The 18352-nt window shown below is 47.4% G+C and overlaps 1 protein-coding gene across 1 annotated transcript in view; it reads left to right on the top strand.

Moving 5' to 3' along the window:
* The window catches only part of KCNH4 (potassium voltage-gated channel subfamily H member 4), a 190740-nt gene that overhangs the window by 162948 nt on the left and 9440 nt on the right, over positions 1 to 18352 (top strand). The window contains exons 8-14 of the mRNA XM_056549169.1: positions 347 to 541; positions 3416 to 3615; positions 4278 to 4527; positions 8442 to 8656; positions 11374 to 11412; positions 14297 to 14664; positions 16807 to 16916. Coding sequence (XP_056405144.1) covers positions 347 to 541; positions 3416 to 3615; positions 4278 to 4527; positions 8442 to 8656; positions 11374 to 11412; positions 14297 to 14664; positions 16807 to 16916 — 1377 coding nt within the window. The remainder of the gene's footprint in view (positions 1 to 346; positions 542 to 3415; positions 3616 to 4277; positions 4528 to 8441; positions 8657 to 11373; positions 11413 to 14296; positions 14665 to 16806; positions 16917 to 18352) is intronic.

Genomic DNA, 18352 nt, shown 5'->3' with positions numbered 1-18352 from the left:
ATTCTTCCTCAGGGCGCTTTCACACCTCATTTTAAGCCTTTAGTGGTCTGATCTAGCGGGAGAATTTGAAAACCGCCGGCCACCATATGTGATTAATTGGAGAACAAACTATACGGTCGGAAAATGACCCAACCACCTGACACTATCTGGCTCATTGAATTAAATGGGGTACAGCATGGGTCCGGCAGAGACGCATTGGCAGCTGGCTTTAACACTCTCCCACCAGATCCGGCCTCTGGAAACTCAAAACTTGGTGTGAATGCACCCGGAATTTCTCTTGATATTTTAAGCTATAAAACACCACGTTGTACACAGAGTATTAAGTGCAGATGTCTTGGTCATACAGGATGGCTCCATGAATTGGGCAAGCGGCTCGAAGTGCCCTACATAAATAATTCAATCGGAGGACCCTCTATTCGTAGTGCTTACATAGCATCCCTCTACTTTACACTCAGCAGCCTGACTAGCGTGGGCTTTGGCAATGTTTGCGCTAACACTGATGCCGAGAAGATCTTTTCCATCTGCACTATGTTGATAGGAGGTGAGTGCAATTGTCAAGCTGTTGTCACGTTGGGCAGGGATTAAGTGAAGCTCTACTCCACACCCTTTTTCCCTGTGCACAACCACGAGGACGTTCCCTTTCTACTACGTGCAGGGACAGACAAAGTAATAATTATAGTCAAAATAATAAACTACAAATCAGTAGGAGTCAGGAACAGCTGGAGGCACACAAACTTACAGAGATATACAAAAAAGAAACACTTAGTCAAAACGTAGTCAGTCTAGTCAAAAGTCAGTAACAAGAGATAGCGAAGTAAAAATGCAAATACCAGAAGACAAGTCAAGAACCAAGCCAGTACCAAAATAGACATTAGAGATATAAGGAGTGCTCGCTTCTGTCAACAGGTAACTTTCACAAGCAAAGCACAAGTGAAAGTGACTTTCTTTATATGAGAGTGTAGGCGAAAGGAGAATCCTGATTGAAAGAAGAAACCAAAGTACAGATAGACTGGGAGGAAACTCCAACCAGGCCCAAGCAGCTCAGGGTGTTTTCCCAGTAACCAACATAAACAACAGAGCTATGCAGAATTAACCCTACGGGTGCAGACAGAACCAGTCATTACAGTTGTACAAAACTAGTGGAAACAGAGAAGTATAGCTCCACAATGTGCAGTCTAGAACCATGAGTGGTATCTGGCATGAGGAGAGATGAGTATCTCACCTCAGGCAGTAGACTGCAGAGTCCCTGAGAAGCAGCATGTTCCATGGAGTTGTCGTAAACCATACTGTCTACCCCTCATCTCTCTTGTTCAGCACTGTTGCCCCCCCATCATCTGCAAATGACAGCCAGACACATATATTGAATGCCAGGACTGGTAATAACCGTATAACTATTATGTAGAGGTATTCAGCACACTTTGCTCTTACAGTTATATGGTGCAGATATTCTACATGCAAATATGTGGTGAAGGCATAGTGTGTGGGGGGGGGGGTGCCATTTCAGTTTTATAATGAAGAGACAGATATGGGGCACAACCTGCTGCTTTATTCAGTGTTGCAGCAGTGAACTTAAAGGGGTACTCCGGTGGAATTTTTTTTTTTTTTTTTTTTTATCAACTGGTGCCAGAAAGTTAAACAGATTTGTAAATGACTTCTATTAAAAAATCTTAATCCTTCCAGTACTTATTAGCTGCTGAATACTACAGAGGAAATTATTTTCTTTTTGGAACGCAGAGCTCTCTGCTGACATCACAAGCACAGTGCTCTCTGCTGACATCTCTGTCCATTTTAGGAACTGTCCAGAGTAGGAGAAAATCCCCATAGCAAACATATGCTGCTCTGGACAGTTCCTAAAATGGACAGAGATGTCAGCAGAGAGCACTGTGGTCGTGATGTCAGCAGAGAGCACTGTGTTCCAAAAAGAAAATAATTTCCTCTGCAGTATTCAGCAGCTAATAAGTACTGGAAAGATTAAGATTTTTTTAATAGAAGTATTTTACAAATCTGTGAAACTTTCTGGCACCAGTTGATAAAAAAAAAAATTTTCCACCGGAGTACCCCTTTAATGCATACTCGGCGCGGCTCAAATCCCAAAGATAGGCAAGCAAAGTGTGAACGATGAGGAAAGATATACGAGAGGCTCTCACCGCTACAGTAGGATGCAGGCTTTATTTTCGTGCATTAAGAATGCAGCTTGATCAGGCAAGGACGCCACACACGGGACCACGTAGTGGTCCCGTGTGTGGTGTCCTTGCCTGACCAAGCTGCATTTTTAACGCACAAAAATAAAGTCTGGATCCTACTGTAGCGGCGAGTGCCTCTCGTATATCATTTCAGTTTTAGCCACAGGCAGCAGAAAAGCTAGAATTGACCCTGACCTTAGCATGGACAGCATTGTAACACTCACATTTCAATATAAAGGAACGCTGGAGGACGTGGATCCACTGGATTTGTGCGGCAGGTGACATGGACCGTACCAGGGAGCGGAGTCTAAGGTGCCGCTGGTTTTCACCAGAGCCTGCCGCAAAACGGGATGGGCTTGCTGCGGCAGGCGGCACCCAGGTTGCTACCTCTGGCACGGCTCGACCACACAGGTGGCTGAGGAAATTCAAGGCACAGGAGGAATAAGACAGCTCGTAGTCAGGATAGCAGGAGGTCAGGGCAGGTGGCACAGTAGCGTAGTCAGGAACGTAGAAGTGATCAGTAGGCAGGCGGCAAAGGAGCAGGGTCAGGTCACAAAACAAAGGGTACGATACAAGGCAAGGCAACTCACAGGAACGCTTTCTCTCAGGCACTAGGGCAAAAAAGATCCGGCAGGGAAGTGTGGGAGGTGGAGGGATTTATTAACTGAGCCACAGCTGTTTCTTAATTAATGAGCGCACTGGCCCTTTAAATGTCAGAGCTCCGGCAATCCAAGGGGACTGGGACACGTGTGTCAGAGCATAGAGGCCAAGGAAGAGGAAGGAGGAACAGGAGGTGAATGACGGGCTGGGATTCACATGCCGGAGCGTCCCGCAATGCGAATCTAAGTTCCGCCGGCAGCAGAAGAAAATGGGGCCATGCGCTCACACCCAGCATGTGCGGGCGGAGCACATATCATAACAAGCATGGGGTTTAATCTGTATGACTATTATATAGAGGTATACAGTGCACCTTGCTGTTACCGTTATATGCTGCAGGTTTTCTGCATGCAAACCTTAGGTAGAAACATAGTGGATTGGGGGGGGGGGGCGCCGTTTCAGTTTTTGCCACAGGCAGCAGAAAAGCTATAATTGGCCCTGATCAAGAGCATGGACAGTGTGGGGTTCAATCTGTATGGGGTTATTCATGGTGCTTAGAGAGATCACAGTACTTTGACCCACATATGACCGTCATACCAAGATAATGGCCATTGTTGTTGCCTTGTTCCTTGCAGCGCTGATGCATGCCGTGGTTTTTGGTAACGTGACAGCCATCATCCAGCGTATGTATTCCCGCCGATCCCTGTACCACACGCGTATGAAGGACCTCAAGGACTTTATCCGCGTTCACCGCTTGCCCCAGCAGCTCAAGCAACGCATGTTGGAGTACTTCCAGACAACCTGGTCCGTCAACAACGGCATTGATGCCAACGAGGTAGGAAACGTTACCATATTCCATCTACCATTGATGAAGTTGTCTAGAGAGACGCTCTTCACTAAAGTCCATCTAAAAACCAATATGGCCGCTCGCGACTTATGTCCCATGTGATGTGGCCATATAGAGTACAGGTGACCCCCACTGAGAGCCCCACATTGAGACAGTAGTCCCAATTGGTTTTAGGTCTTGTTTACGCCCTTAGGTGGCATTTATCATTGTAGGTGTAAGTGAAGCATTTTTCTACACCTTTTTTTTGTGTGTGCTGGTGATGTGTAGGAGCGCCAAATTTAATAAATGGTCGCAGGGCATTTGATAAATTTTGTGCAGGTCACATTTTCTGAAATTTCACTCTTCAACTGCGCCAAAAAGCTAAGCTAAGTCTGGGCTGGTGTAGTTTAGAGACTTTTCGGTGATTTTGCGCCTTTTTTGAACCTTTTCACAAAAAGGCGCAGTTCATAAAACCCTTCCATACCATGTGCATTGCCAAAATTAGTGGATTACAACTCAAAATCAGCAGAAATGTGTAAACCAAAAGGTGCAAAAAAGGCACAAAAAAAGAAGAAAAAAAAAAGAACATTTGCACCGAAATAGCCCCAAATATAAATAAAAAAAAGGGTAAACACAATGATAAATGGCGGCCTTTGCCTTTCCTTTTCCAGCTGCTAAAAGATTTTCCGGATGAGTTACGAGCTGATATAGCGATGCACCTCAATAAGGACATCTTGCAGTTACCGGTTTTCGAGCCAGCCAGCCGCGGGTGCCTGCGTGCCCTCTCCCTGCACATCAAAACCTCCTTCTGCGCCCCGGGGGAGTACCTGCTGCGACAAGGAGATGCTCTGCAAGCCAATTATTTCGTATGTTCAGGATCCCTTGAAGTCTTAAAGGACAATATGGTGCTGGCCATCCTCGGTGAGTACTACTCCTACTTCTCTAACTATCACAACTGCAGAGCTCACGGTTAAAAGGGCGCCAGACGATGCTGTCAGAGATACTTGTTACGGCTCGAAAACCTCTAAGATAAAAATCTCGTTACCCTACTCCCTCCCATACCTCACACAATTGGGAGCTTTTCGAAAAACCTGTGTAATTTAATGTTATTGTAATGTCGTCTTTCTTTCTCACCACCTTTTCATAGCTCACTATGTGAGGTTGCGGTTTCGCAACACTTTTTCCCATTTCGCACCAATTTTAAATCCCCAAAAATTCAGTGCATGCAATTGCACGATTCCATGCAATAGTCTCCTAGGGGAACTAAAAAATTGTGAATATAATGTTAAAAAAAAAGTTCATAAATGTGAATAAGCCCCTCCCCTTAAAGGAGTTCTCCGCCCCTAGACATCTATCTAAAGGATAGGGGATATGATGTCTGATCGCGGGGGTCCCGCCACTTGGGACTCCCGTGATCCCCCTTCTGCACCCGGCATTCGTTTAGAGCATTGCGTGCAGCGCCGGAGGCTCGTGACGTCGTGGTCACGCCCCGCTCGTTACGTCACAGCCACGCCCCCTCAATTCAAGTCTATGGGACCTGCATTGAGGGGGTGTGGCCGTGACATCACGAGTGGGGCGTGACTGTGACGTCACGAGCCTCCGCCCCACCTCACCAGTCATCTGGCAGGGAGTGAAGTTCGCTCCGTGAATCGGATGTCTGGGGTGCCGCAGCAGATATCGCAGGGGTCCCAAGCGCCAGGACCCTCGCGATCAGACATCTTATCCCTGTCCAGAGTAGGAGAAAATCCCCATAGCAAACATATGCTGCTCTGGACAGTTCCTAAAATGGACAGAGATGCCAGTAGAGAGCTCTGTGTTCCAAAAAGAAAAGAATTTCCTCTTTGGTATTCAGCAGCTAATAAGTACTGGGAGGATTAAGATTTTTTAATAGAAGTCATTTACTAATCTGTTTAACTTTCTGACACCAGTTGATAAAAAAAAAAGAAAAAAGTTTTCCACCGGAGTACCCCTTTAAATCCCTCCATTGTGCTGCTGACAGAGGTTGGGGAAGATTAGATTTAAGTAGTTAATCTGTTTTCCCCTAGTCTTGTCAGCAGCACAATGAAGGGTTAACACTGGCCCATATGAGCTTGCAGGACTTTTGATGAATTCAATTAAAGGGGTACTCCGCTGCTCAGCATTTGGAACAAACTGTTCAGAACAATGGAGTCGGCGCTGGGAGCTCGTGGCGTCATAGCCCCGCCCCCTCATGACATCACGCCCCGCCCCTCAATGCGAGTCTATGGGAGGGGGCGTGACTGTCACGCCCCCTCCCATAGACTTGCATTGAGGGGTGGGGCCTCATGAGGGGGCGGGGCTATGACGTCAAGAGCTCCCGGTGCCAGCTCCAGTGTTTGGAACAGTTTGTTTCAAAAGCTGAGCAGCGGAGTACCCCCTTAAGCACAGCAGCTCCTCAACAGTATATATGGAGCCTCCTCCCCAAGCTCCATTGAGTAATTTTTTAAGTCATAGGAATAGATCCAAGGGAGGGAAGCTTGTGCTGCTGACAAGACTAGGGGAAAACAGATTAACTACTTAAATCTAATCTTCCCCAACCTCTGTCAGCAGCACAATGAAGGGATTTAAAGGGGTACTCCGGTGTGTTTTTTTTTTTTTTTTTTTTTATCAACTGGTGTCAGAAAGTTAAACAGATTAGTAAATGACTTCTATTAAAACATCTTAATCCTCCCAGTACTTATTAGCTGCTGAATACCAAAGAGGAAATTCTTTTCTTTTTGGAACACAGAGCTCTCTGCTGACATCTCTGTCCATTTTAGGAACTGTCCAGAGCAGCATATGTTTGCTATGGGGATTTTCTTCTACTCTGGACAGTTCTTAAAGGGGTACTCCGCTGCTCAGCGTTTGAAACAAACTGTTCCGAACGCTGGAGCCAGCGCTGGGAGGTCGCGATGTCATGCCCCCCCCCCCCCCCCTCCCTCCCCTCACATAGACTTGCATTGAGGGGGCGTGATGCAATGAGGGGGCGGGGCTATGACGTCACTAACTCCCGGCTCCAGCGTTCGGAACAGTTTGTTCCAAACGCTGAGCAGCGGAGTACCCCTTTAAAATGGACAGAGATGTCAGCAGAGAGCACTGTGGTCATGATGTCAGCAGAGAGCACTGTGTTCCAAAAAGAAAAGAATTTCCTCCTTCGTATTCAGCGGCTAATAAGTACTGGAAGGATTACGATTTTTTTTTTATAGAAGTAATTTACAAATCTGTTTAACTTTCTGGCACCAGTTTATTTTATTTTAAAAAAAAAGTTTTTCACCAGAGTACCCCTTTAAGTAGTAAAAGAAATATCCCTGGGAAGGCCAACAGATTTCGCTGAGTTTAAGACTGTTTTGTTTTTTTTTGTGGCGGATTCATTTCTGCCAACTGATCATATGTTTTACTGCAATCCGTAATCCATCTTGATATGGAGGGTTTGGAGGTGATTTTACCTTTATTTCTACCTAAGAGATTTTTATCCTTCCTAATAATTTAGTTATTTCCGCATAAATTCTTAAACATCTAACAACATCCAAGTTGGAATAAGATATTTCTTTGGTGTTGTCAGTCTCTGAATAGCTTGGGAAAGAGATCACCTGTCTACAGAGCGGATAGATTCCATTCGAAAAGATTTTTTTTACTAGATGACGGTTTAGGTACCTCAGTCTCCAGTTTCGGAAACCTCCGGGTTTCCGGGATTGGGGACGTGACGTCACGCCACGCCCCCTCCATTCATGTCTATGTCTGACCCAGTGTTCGTTTAGAGCGTTGGGTGCAGCGCCGGAGACTCGTGACGCCATGGCCGCCCCTCTCTTGTCAAGTCACGTTCACGCCCCATCAATGCAAGTCTATGGGAGGGGGCGTACGCCCCCTCCCATAGACTTGCATTGAGGGGACATGGCCGTGACGTCACAAGCAGGGCATCGCCAGTCCGTCACCTTCGCTACGTGCACCGGATGTCTGGGGTGCTGCAGCCGAGATTGTGGGGGTCCAAAGGATAGGGGATAAGATGTCTTATCGTGGGGGTCTCGCTGCAGGGGTCCCCTGTTATCTCCCTGCGGCACCCGGCGTTCATTTGGAGCATCGGGTGCAGTGCCGGAGACTTGTGACGCCATGGCCGCGCCTCGCTCGTGACGTCACGGCCACGTCCCCTCAATGCAAGTCTATGGGAGGGGGCGTGATGGCCGTCAAGCCCCCTACCATGGACATGAATGGAGGGGGCGTTACGTGACATCACGTACCCACTCCCAGAAACTCTGAGGACTGGCCATGCCCTGCTTGTGACATCATGGCCATGCCGCCTCAATACAAGTATGCCCCCTCCGATAGATTTGCATTGAGGGGGCGTGGCCGTGACTTCACGAGCGAGGTGCGGCCAGGTGCGACTCCGGCGCTGCACCCGACGCTCTAAACGAACGCCGGGTCAGACATGAATGGAGGCGGCGTGGCATGATGGCGCTGGGATCCCCTGCAATCTTTGTGCAGCTCCAGTATCTAAAAAGCTGGGTTTCCAAGACAGAGATCTGACGTCACACCACCCCCCTCCATTCATGTCTAAGGGAGGGGGCATGGCGTGGCGTGATGTCAAGTCTCCATCTCGGAAACCCAGCGTTTCCGAGACTGGAGCAGCACAGAATGCCGGGTGCTGCACTAAGATCATGGAGGGTCCCAGTGGCGGGACCCCCCGTGATCAGACATCTTATCCCCTATCTTTTGGATAGGGGATAAGATGTCTAAGGGTGGAATACCCCTTTAATAATGGCGAGTCATAGTGCTGCTCCTCATGTACACACACTGGGCAGCTGAAATGACGGGTGCGCATTAACTTTCCCTTTTTTTTTTAGGAAAAGGAGATCTAATTGGCGCCGACATCTCCAACAAGGAGCAAGTGATTAAAACGAACGCAGATGTGAAGGCCCTGACCTACTGTGACCTACAATACCTCAGCATTCGAGGACTACTGGAGGTGCTGGAGCTGTACCCGGAGTATTCCAGCAAATTCACGGCAGACATCCACAACGACCTGACCTTTAACCTTCGTGAAGGCAGCGAGACCGATGTAAGACGTAGATCAAAATCCGATGTCATCAACTGAATTATAAAATCTACGACAAAAAGGTGGAGAAGGAGAACTCCGAAAAATGCAAATCAAGATGAAGAAAGTGCAACATTTCAGTCCCTCATGGGAGGAGCCGAAATGTTGTGTTCTGATGGATGGGGGAGGAGACTATACGTTGATTTGTATTTGAGGAGTTCTGCTTCTTCTTCCCCTTTTTTATTGTTTGGATCTCCTGGGACCCAAGAATCCATAGTGCTGTTCTACACTCACTGGGCACTTTATTGGGTACACCTGTTCCATTGATGATAACACAATTAGCTAGTCAGCCAATCACATGGCAGCAACTAAAGGCATTTAAGAGTGTAGATGAGGTCAAGACAACTTGCTGAGGTTCAAACTGAGCATCAGAATGGGAAAGAAAGGGAGATTTAAGTGACTGTGGACGTGACATGGTTGTTGGTCCCAGACGGGGCGGTCTGAGGATTTCACAATCTGCTGATCTACTGGGATTCTCACACACAACCATCTCTAGGGTTTACAGAGAACGGTCTGAAAAAGAGAAAATATCCAGAGAGCGGCCGTTGTGTGGAGGAAAATGGCTTGTTGGTGTCAGAGGAGAATAGGCAGACTGGTTCGAGATGACAGTAAGGCAACAGTCACTCTAATAACCACTGGTTACACCCAAGGTCTGCAGAATACCATCTCTGACCGCACAACATGTCCAACCTTGGAGCAGATGGGCTACAGCAGCAGAAGAAAAAACACACCAGGGGCTCCTCCTGTCAGCTAAGAACAGGAAACTGAGGCCACAATTCACACAGGAACCGAAACTGGAGAATGGAAGATGGAAGAACGTTGTCTGGTCTGAGGAGTCTCCATTCCAGCGGTGACATCAGATGGGGCAGAATTTGGTGTAAACAACATAAATCATGGATCCCTCCTGCCTTGTATCAGGGTCAGGCTGGTGGGGGTGTAATGGTGGGGGGGGGGGACATTTTCTGGGCACTTTGGGCCCCTTAGTACCAATTGATCCTGGTATAAACCCCACAGCCTCCCTGAGTATTGTTACTGACCATGTCCGTCTCTTTATGACCACAGTGGAGCCATCTTCTGATGATACTTCCAGCAGGATAATGCCCCATGTCACATGACATCATCTCATACAGGACAATGAGGTCACATGACCATCTCATACAGGACAATGAGGTCACATGACATCATCTCATACAGGACAATGAGGTCACATGACATCATCTCATACAGGACAATGAGGTCACATGACATCATCTCATACAGGACAATGAGGTCACATGACATCATCTCATACAGGACAATGAGGTCACATGACATCATCTCATACAGGACAATGAGGTCACATGACATCATCTCATACAGGACAATGAGGTCACATGACATCATCTCATACAGGACAATGAGGTCACATGACATCATCTCATACAGGACAATGAGGTCACATGACATCATCTCATACATGACTCCAATGGCCTCCACAGTCACCAGATCTCATCCAATAAATCACCGCTGGGATGTGGTGGAGCCGGAGATTCTCATCATGGATCCGACAAATCTACAGGAACTGTGTGATGTCATCATGTCCATATGGAGGAACTGTGTGATGTCATCATGCCTATATGGAGGAACTGTGTGATGTCATCATGTCCATATGGAGGAACTGTGTGATGTCATCATGTCCATATGGAGGAACTGTGTGATGTCATCATGTCCATATGGAGGAACTGTGTGATGTCATCATGTCTATATGGAGGAACTGTGTGATGTCATCATGTCTATATGGAGGAAATGTGTGATGTCATCATGTCTATATGGAGGAAATGTGTGATGTCATCATGTCTATATGGAGGAACTGTGTGATGTCATCATGTCCATATGTAGGAACTGTGTGATGTCATCATGTCCATATGGAGGAACTGTGTGATGTCATCATGTCCATATGGAGGAACTGTGTCATGTCATCATGTCTATATGGGGGAACTGTGTGATGTCATCATGTCCATATGGAGGAACTGTGTGATGTCATCATGTCCATATGGAGGAACTGTGTGATGTCATCATGTCTATATGAAGGGACTGTGTGATGTCATCATGTCTATATGGAGGAACTGTGTGATTTTATCATGTCTATATGGAGGAACTGTGTGATGTCATCATGTCCATATGGAGAACTGTGTGATGTCATCATGTCCATATGGAGGAACTGTGTGATGTCATCATGTCTATATGGAGGAACTGTGTGATGTCATCATGTCCATATGGAGGAACTGTGTGATGTCATCATGTCCATATGGAGAACTGTGTGATGTCATCATGTCCATATAGAGGAACTGTGTGATGTCATCATGTCCATATGGAGGAACTGTGTGATGTCATCATGTCTATATGGAGGAACTGTGTGATGTCATCATGTCCATATGGAGGAACTGTGTGATGTCATCATGTCTATATGGAGGAACCTGTCCAGCACCTTGTAGGAAGTATAAAGGGGGTCCCACCTGGGACTAGAGAGGTGTACCTAATAAAGTGGCCAGGGAGTGTATACATTGTATATAAATTACATATAAGTTATTCCATAGAACAGCAGGATGTAAAGAAGTGAAATAACTTTTTGTCTGATTTCCCATATTATTTACGTGTAGGTTTGATCTCCATCTTGTCACCTTCTTTCTGTTTGATTCTAGGGATACTACAGGTTCTCCCGATCCCCGAGGCGATCACAGGTAATACATATTCACATCTGTACTGATCTTCTATTGCAGTGGTCTCCAACCTGCAGACCTCCAGATGTTGCAAAACTACAATTCCCAGCATACCCGGACAGCCAACGGCTGTCCGGGCATGCTGGGAGTTGTAGTTTTGCAACATCTGGAGGTTCTGCAGGTTGAAGACCACTGTTCTATTGGTTTCATAAACTGCACTTAAAATTAACCCCTTCCTGATTTTTGGTATTTGTTGGTATTTTGTTGGTATTTTTTTGGTATTTGTTGGTATTTTCATCCTCACCTTCCAAGAGCCATTGCTTTTTTTTATTTATTTTTTTTATCTTTCTTCGTTGGACAAGTTGAATTCTTAAAGGGGTACTCCGCCCCTAGACATCTTGTCTCCTTTTTGTGTGGTGAGCTGTAGTTTTCATTAGTACAACTTGGGGGTGGGAGGGCATCATTTATTAGTAATAGCATTTACCATGTCAGATAAATAATATGATATTATCAATCATATTTATCAGTGTTGATCAGTGTTATCGGCGCTCGATAACTACAGGCTACTGCACTGTAAGAGCACCGATCAGACAGACACAAGGAGGGTAAGTCATCTCACCTGATCGGGACCCCACAGCTTTGTCGCGGTTGTCCTGATCAGCTCCCTGAGCTAACCAGCATTTAATGGGGTACTCCGGTGAAAAACTTTTTTTTTTTTAAATCAACTGGTGCCAGAAAGTTAAACAGATTTGTAAATTACTTCTATAAAAAAAATCTTAATCCTTCCAGTACTTATTAGCTGCTGAATACTACAGAGGAAATTCTTTTCTTTTTGGAACACAGAGCTCTCTGCTGACATCATGACCACAGTGCTCTCTGCTGACATCTCTGTCCATTTTAAAGGGGTACTCCGCTGCTCAGCGTTTGGAACAAACTGTTCCGAACGCTGGAGCCGGGAGTTTGTGATGTCATAGCCCCGCCCCCTCATTGCATCACGCCCCCTCAATGCAAGTCTATGTGAGGGGAGGGGGGGCGGCATGACATCGTGACCTCCCAGCGCTGGCTCCAGCGTTCGGAACAGTTTGTTTCAAACGCTGAGCAGCGGAGTACCCCTTTAAGAACTGTCCAGAGTAAAAGAAAATCCCCATAGCAAACATATGCTGCTCTGGACAGTTCCTAAAATGGACAGAGATGTCAGCAGAGAGCACTGTGCTCATGATGTCAGCAGAGAGCTCTGTGTTCCAAAAAGAAAAGAATTTCCTTTGTAGTATTCCGCAGCTAATAAGTACTGGAAGGATTGAGATTTTTTAATTAGAAGTCATTTACAAATCTGTTTAACTTTCTGGCACCAGTTGATTAAAAAAAAAAAAAAAAAAAAGTTTTCCACCGGAGTACCCCTTTAAGTAGTTATCCCCTTTCTAAAGGATAGGAGATAACTGCTGGTACCCTCACTGATCACGAGAATTGAGAGAAAGTTGTCCCCAAAATAAATGGAGTGAACTACATGTACATGGCCAGCGCTCCATACATTCTCTATAGGTCTTCCAAGCATTGCTAAGCACAGCGCTTGGCAATGTTCAGAAGCCCCATTGGTAATGTATGAAGTACTGGCCCTCAGGAGACATTTCACTTCTGTTCTTGTGGTCGGTGGGGTCCCAGCACTCAGACCCCCATTGATCAAGTTGTTATTCCCTAGCCTACGAATAGGGTATAACTTCTTGAGATGGGAATCCCACTTTGACTTCATATCATTTCTATTTCATGCAAACAGCTACATATAATTGTTATCACGACCAAAAGGAGAAGGAGGCAAATTTATTTCGAGGCATGGGCAGAACATCCAACCTCCAACTGACCCTCATGTCTCCCAAATCTGTGGTTCTGGGGATCTGCAAACAGTAGATTGTTCACAGCTAAAGTGTTTTCATTAGGCACTTTACAATCGTTCGATGTTGACAAAAATACAGCTCTAGGATATCAACTAAGTGTCAGCAAAGTGGAGGATTTTGAATGTAGCTTTGACTTTCATTATGTTATAAAAAAAAAAAAAAAAAAAAACAACCGCACTACCTGGATATGTTCCCTGTAAACCATCCTGCCTGATATCCATGGCTCCTGTGGCCCCTGTTGTCTTCTTTGGATGCTTGATATTCTATGTCATCATTCCCCATCCTTGAATACATCTCTCCTCAATCATTGCAGCTCTGCTCTGCCAGTCAGCTTACTCTCTGATAGCAGCCCCCACCCTCCTGCTCTAAGCAGCAGAGAGAGAGAGGTTTAGTGTCTGATTGGCTGAGGCTGCACACACCTCCCAGTTCCCAGCACTAAAAAGAGCATGACTCATCAGTGCAGGGCAGAAACCACATGGTCTGTGTCTCTCAGGAGGGTGGGGGGCTGCTTTCAGAGAGGGATTTGGACAGAGACAGAGTGGATGGCTGGATGATGTCATTCTCTCACTTCATGAATGCAAGTGACAACCAAAGAGAAGAAACTTCTCTCTATATAGTTAATTAATTATATTTAGACAATTAAATAGGCTGATGAGAGGGAAAGGATGAGCTATGGGTTTTGTTCCCTGGAGAACCCTATTAAGTGTTGTCTTAAAGGGGTACTTCGCTGCTCAGCATTTGGAACAAACAGTTCTGAACGCTGGAGCCGGCGCCGGGAGCTCGTGATGTCATAGCCCTGCTTCTCGTGATGTCACACCCCGCCCCCGCAATGAAAGTCTATGGGAGGGGGCGTGACGACTGTCACGCCCCCTCCCATAGACTTGCATTGAGGGGGTGTGATATCATGAGGGGCGGGGCTATGACGTTACGAGCTCCCGGAGTACCCCTTTAAGTGTTCCTGCTTTATATCTTAAGAATCTAATAATGTAAATCTTTCACGTATGTTAATGTTTCAGCCTCGCCCAGAATCTGGCATCGCACCTGAGAAGAAGCTAGCCTCAATCCTAGAGGACAACGATGAAGCTGATGACTTTTTCCGTCATTCTCCTGCCACCATGACACGCAGGAAGCTTATGCTTCCAAACCTTAACAGCCCCGTGCGCCGCGGTTCTCTAAGTAGCCTCCTTGGGGATGAACTGAGGCAATTCCACGCCTTACGCCGCAACTGTCGCTCTCCAGCGCGTAACAGTCGGGGACGGAGTCCTTCACCTCAGTGTCGCAAAACAGAGAAAGTGCCTGAGACAGAGAATGTTGGCTCTAAAAAGCCGGCCAAGCTTCTTATTCCATCTCTCAACACGTACGGCCCACCAGATCTCAGCCCCCGGTGAGTTCTCCACATGCGTTTGTTTCTCCCTCCATATGTCTATAATATATGTGTTTGAATTAAAGGGGTATTCCGGGCAAAAAAAATCTTATCCCCTATCCATAGGGGATAAGATGTCTGATCGCGGGGGGCCTGCTGCTGGGACCCCCCCTGCAATCCACCTGCATTCTATGCAGGGCTGCGTCTCCAGTTTCGGAAACCTATGGCTTTCCGGGACTGGGGACGTGACGTCACACCACGCCCCATCCATTCATGTCTATGTCTGACCCGGCGTTCGTTTAGAGCATCGGGTGCAGCGCCGGAGACTCGTGACGCCATGGCGGCGCCTCGCTCGTGAAGTCACGGTCACGCCCCCTCAATGCAAGTCTATGGGAGGGGGCGTACGCCCCCTCCCATAGACTTGCATTGAGGGGGCGTGGCCGTGATGTCACAAGAAGGGCATCGCCAGTCCGTCTATGCGGGGCTGCGTCTCCAGTTTCGGAAACCTTAGGGTTTCCGGGACTGGGGACGTGACGTCACTCCACGCCCCCTCCATTTATGTCTATGGGAGGGGGCTTGACGGCCTCCACGCCCCCTCCCATAGACTTGCATTGAGGGGGCGTATCTGTGATGTCACGAGCGAGGCGCGGCCGTGGCGTCACAAGTCTCCGGCACTTCACCGGGTGCCGCAGGGAGATCACAGGGGTCACCTGCAGCGGGACCCCCGCAATCATACACCTTGTGTCTGATTGCGGGGGTCCCGCCGCTGGGGACCCCCACGATCTCGGCTGCAGCACCCCAGACATCCGGTGCTCGGAGTGAAGGTGACGGACTGGCCATGCCCTGCTTGTGACGTCACGGCCATGCCTCCTCAATGCAAGTCTATGGGAGGGTAGCTTTACTGAGGGTAGACAGATGGTAAAGTCTATACAGTTCAGCCAGGGCCCAAGGAGGTGACCAGTGACACAGAGTCCTTAAGGGCTTGCTGGGACTTGTAGTAACATTGGACAATTGAATGCAGACCACGCTGACTTGACAGATGACAGGAACTGACTTGACTCATAAAGCTGTGACTTTATCTTACCTGACTTGATGGCAGCTGCAGGACTGGACTTTGAGGTCTCCAACACTCTGGATACACACACTAGACGACTGCACTGGACCTCAGCCGAAGAGAGAGAAGCTCCACCCAGGGTTTATATGGGGGAGACTAGCAGGGGGCCCATAGGTCACTCCCGGGATCACCTGGTCACTGGTGCCTCCTGGGTAACAATCACATGACATATCACATGGTATAACTCTTAAAGCAACATTACATTTTATAACACTGGTAAAACATATTTACAATGGGGAAACAAGTGCAGGGGCCTTGGGGACACTGAGGGAGGCCCTAGTGATTCCGGAAAGGAGCTGCTTGTCTCAGATGATGATCTACCTGGATAAACATTGACGAAATTACTTGATCCCCTCGGGTAGTGGTTCCAAGGTTTGAACCCTTAAAGGGGTACTTCGGTGGAAAAAATATTTTTGAATCAACTGGTGCCAGAAAGTTAAACAGATTTGTAAATTACTTCTATTTAAAAATATTAACACTTCCAGTACTCATCAGCTGCTGTATGCTCCACAGGAAGTTGCGTAGTTATTTCCAGTCTGACCACAGTGCTCTCTGCTGACACCTCTGTCCATGTCAGGAACTGTCCAGAGTAGGAGCAAATCCCCCATAGCAAGCCTCTCCTGCTCTGGAGAGTTCCTAAAATGGACAGAGGTGTCAGCAGAGAGCACTGTGGTCAGACAGAAAAGAACTTCCTCTGGAGCATACAGCATCTGATAAGTACTGGAAGGATTAATATTTTTTAAGAAAAGTAATTTACAAATCGGTTTAACTTTCTGGCACCAGTTCATTTGAAGAAAAAAATAATTTTTTAGTTTTCCACTGGAGCCCTTTAACAAATCGTATAGGAATAGGCCATCAGTGTGGGATTAAAGCGGACCTGAGCCCTGGGACGACACCCAATCAGACCATTTGGTTCAGCAATTAAGTGGTTGTTGGTCCCATTCAATCCGATTAAAGGCGGGGATTCTGATTTCCCTTGATAAGCTTGGATTTGGAGCTTGATAATTGCTTTGTATCACATATTAACTCCAAAAAAACGTTCTTTTTAGAGTGGTCGATGGGATTGAGGACAGTGGAGACGTCTCGGAGAACCAAACCTTTCAATTCAACATGGATAACTCCAGGCCGAGATCTCCAATCAGACAGTCTCCAGCCGCAGGTAAAGACGTCATTCCTTGGTAGGGTGTACAAATGAGATATATTTACCTTTAAAGGGGTACTCCGCCCCTAGACATCTCATCCCCTATGCAAAGGATAGGGGATAAGATGTCTGATCCCGCCGCTGGGGACCCCCCCATCTCGGCTGCGGCGCCCCAGACATCCAGTGCACGGAACGAACTTCGCTCCGTGCCAGATGACTGGCGATGCTGGGCGGAGGCTCGTGACGTCACGGTCACGCCCCGCTCGTGACGTCATGGCCATGCCCCCTCAATGCAAGTCTATGGGAGGGGGCATGACGGCACGAGTGAGGTGCAGCCATGGCGTCACGAGTCTAAGGCGCTGCACCCAATGCTCTAAACGAATGCCGGGTGCCGCAGGGAGATCAAGGGGGTCCCCTGCGGCAGGACCCCCGCAATCAGACATCTTATCCCCTATCCGAAGGATTGCGGGGGTCCCGCTGCTGGGGGTCTGATTGCGGGAGTCCCGCCGCTGGGGACCTCCACGATCTCGGCTGCGCCACCCCATACATCCGGTGCACGGAACAAAGATGACGGACTGGCGATGCCCTGCTTGTGACGTCACGGCCATGCCCCCTCAATGCAAGTCTATGGGAGGGGGCGTACGCCCCCTCCCATAGACTTGCATTGAGGGGGCTTGGCTGTGACGTCACGAGTCTCCGGTCCTGCACTCTAAACGAACACCGGGAGCAGCAGGGAGATCGCGGGGGTCTCCTGCATCGGGACCCCCTCGATCAGACATCTTATCCCCTATACTTTGAGTAGGAGATAAGATGTCTAGGGGCGGAGTACCCCTTTAAGAAGGATCTGTCTACCTATCTGGTCTCCTCTTTGACTCCCCTCTGAACCAACGTCCTTACTTGCCCATCCATGTGAGATCTCAGCCGCCACAGAGGCCTCATTTGTCATGCTATGGCCCTGAAGTCTGGTTTTCTATTATACTAGTAGACTTATTAATATTTATAGCCATTTTCTACTTTCGAGGCTGTCGAGGCTTAATCGTGACACATATTGCTTTACCCAGACCCCTGCTGTGATGTGTGTCTGCGCTCTACAGTACTGTAATGTCAGGCAGAGATACGGGGTTAAGTGTACAATAGCTACAGGGTTACAAGTAATATGTATATCAGATATATTTACATGATCCTTACAAGATAGGAATGTATTAGTTTGAGGCTGGTTGCAGATTGTGTACTTGTGAGGCCATATTACTTGTGTAGTAGTAACTTTTCTTAAAGGGGTATTCAAGGATTTTTTATTTGACTATGCTACAGGGACTGTAAATTTAGTGTAGTTCAAAATATAGTGTCTGTACCTGAGTATGATGGGTAGTCTTGCAATTCGTATGTGATCTTTCCCCCAGATGTTCATTTTCCCAGGTTGCAGAGCGGCCCAAGACAATGCATCACTAGTCAGG

Source organism: Hyla sarda, chromosome 12, assembly GCF_029499605.1.
Source record: "Hyla sarda isolate aHylSar1 chromosome 12, aHylSar1.hap1, whole genome shotgun sequence".
NCBI classification, from domain to species: Eukaryota; Metazoa; Chordata; class Amphibia; order Anura; family Hylidae; genus Hyla; species Hyla sarda.
The sequence above is the reverse complement of the archived record's forward strand: the minus strand, read 5'-3'. Positions and strand labels throughout refer to the sequence as shown.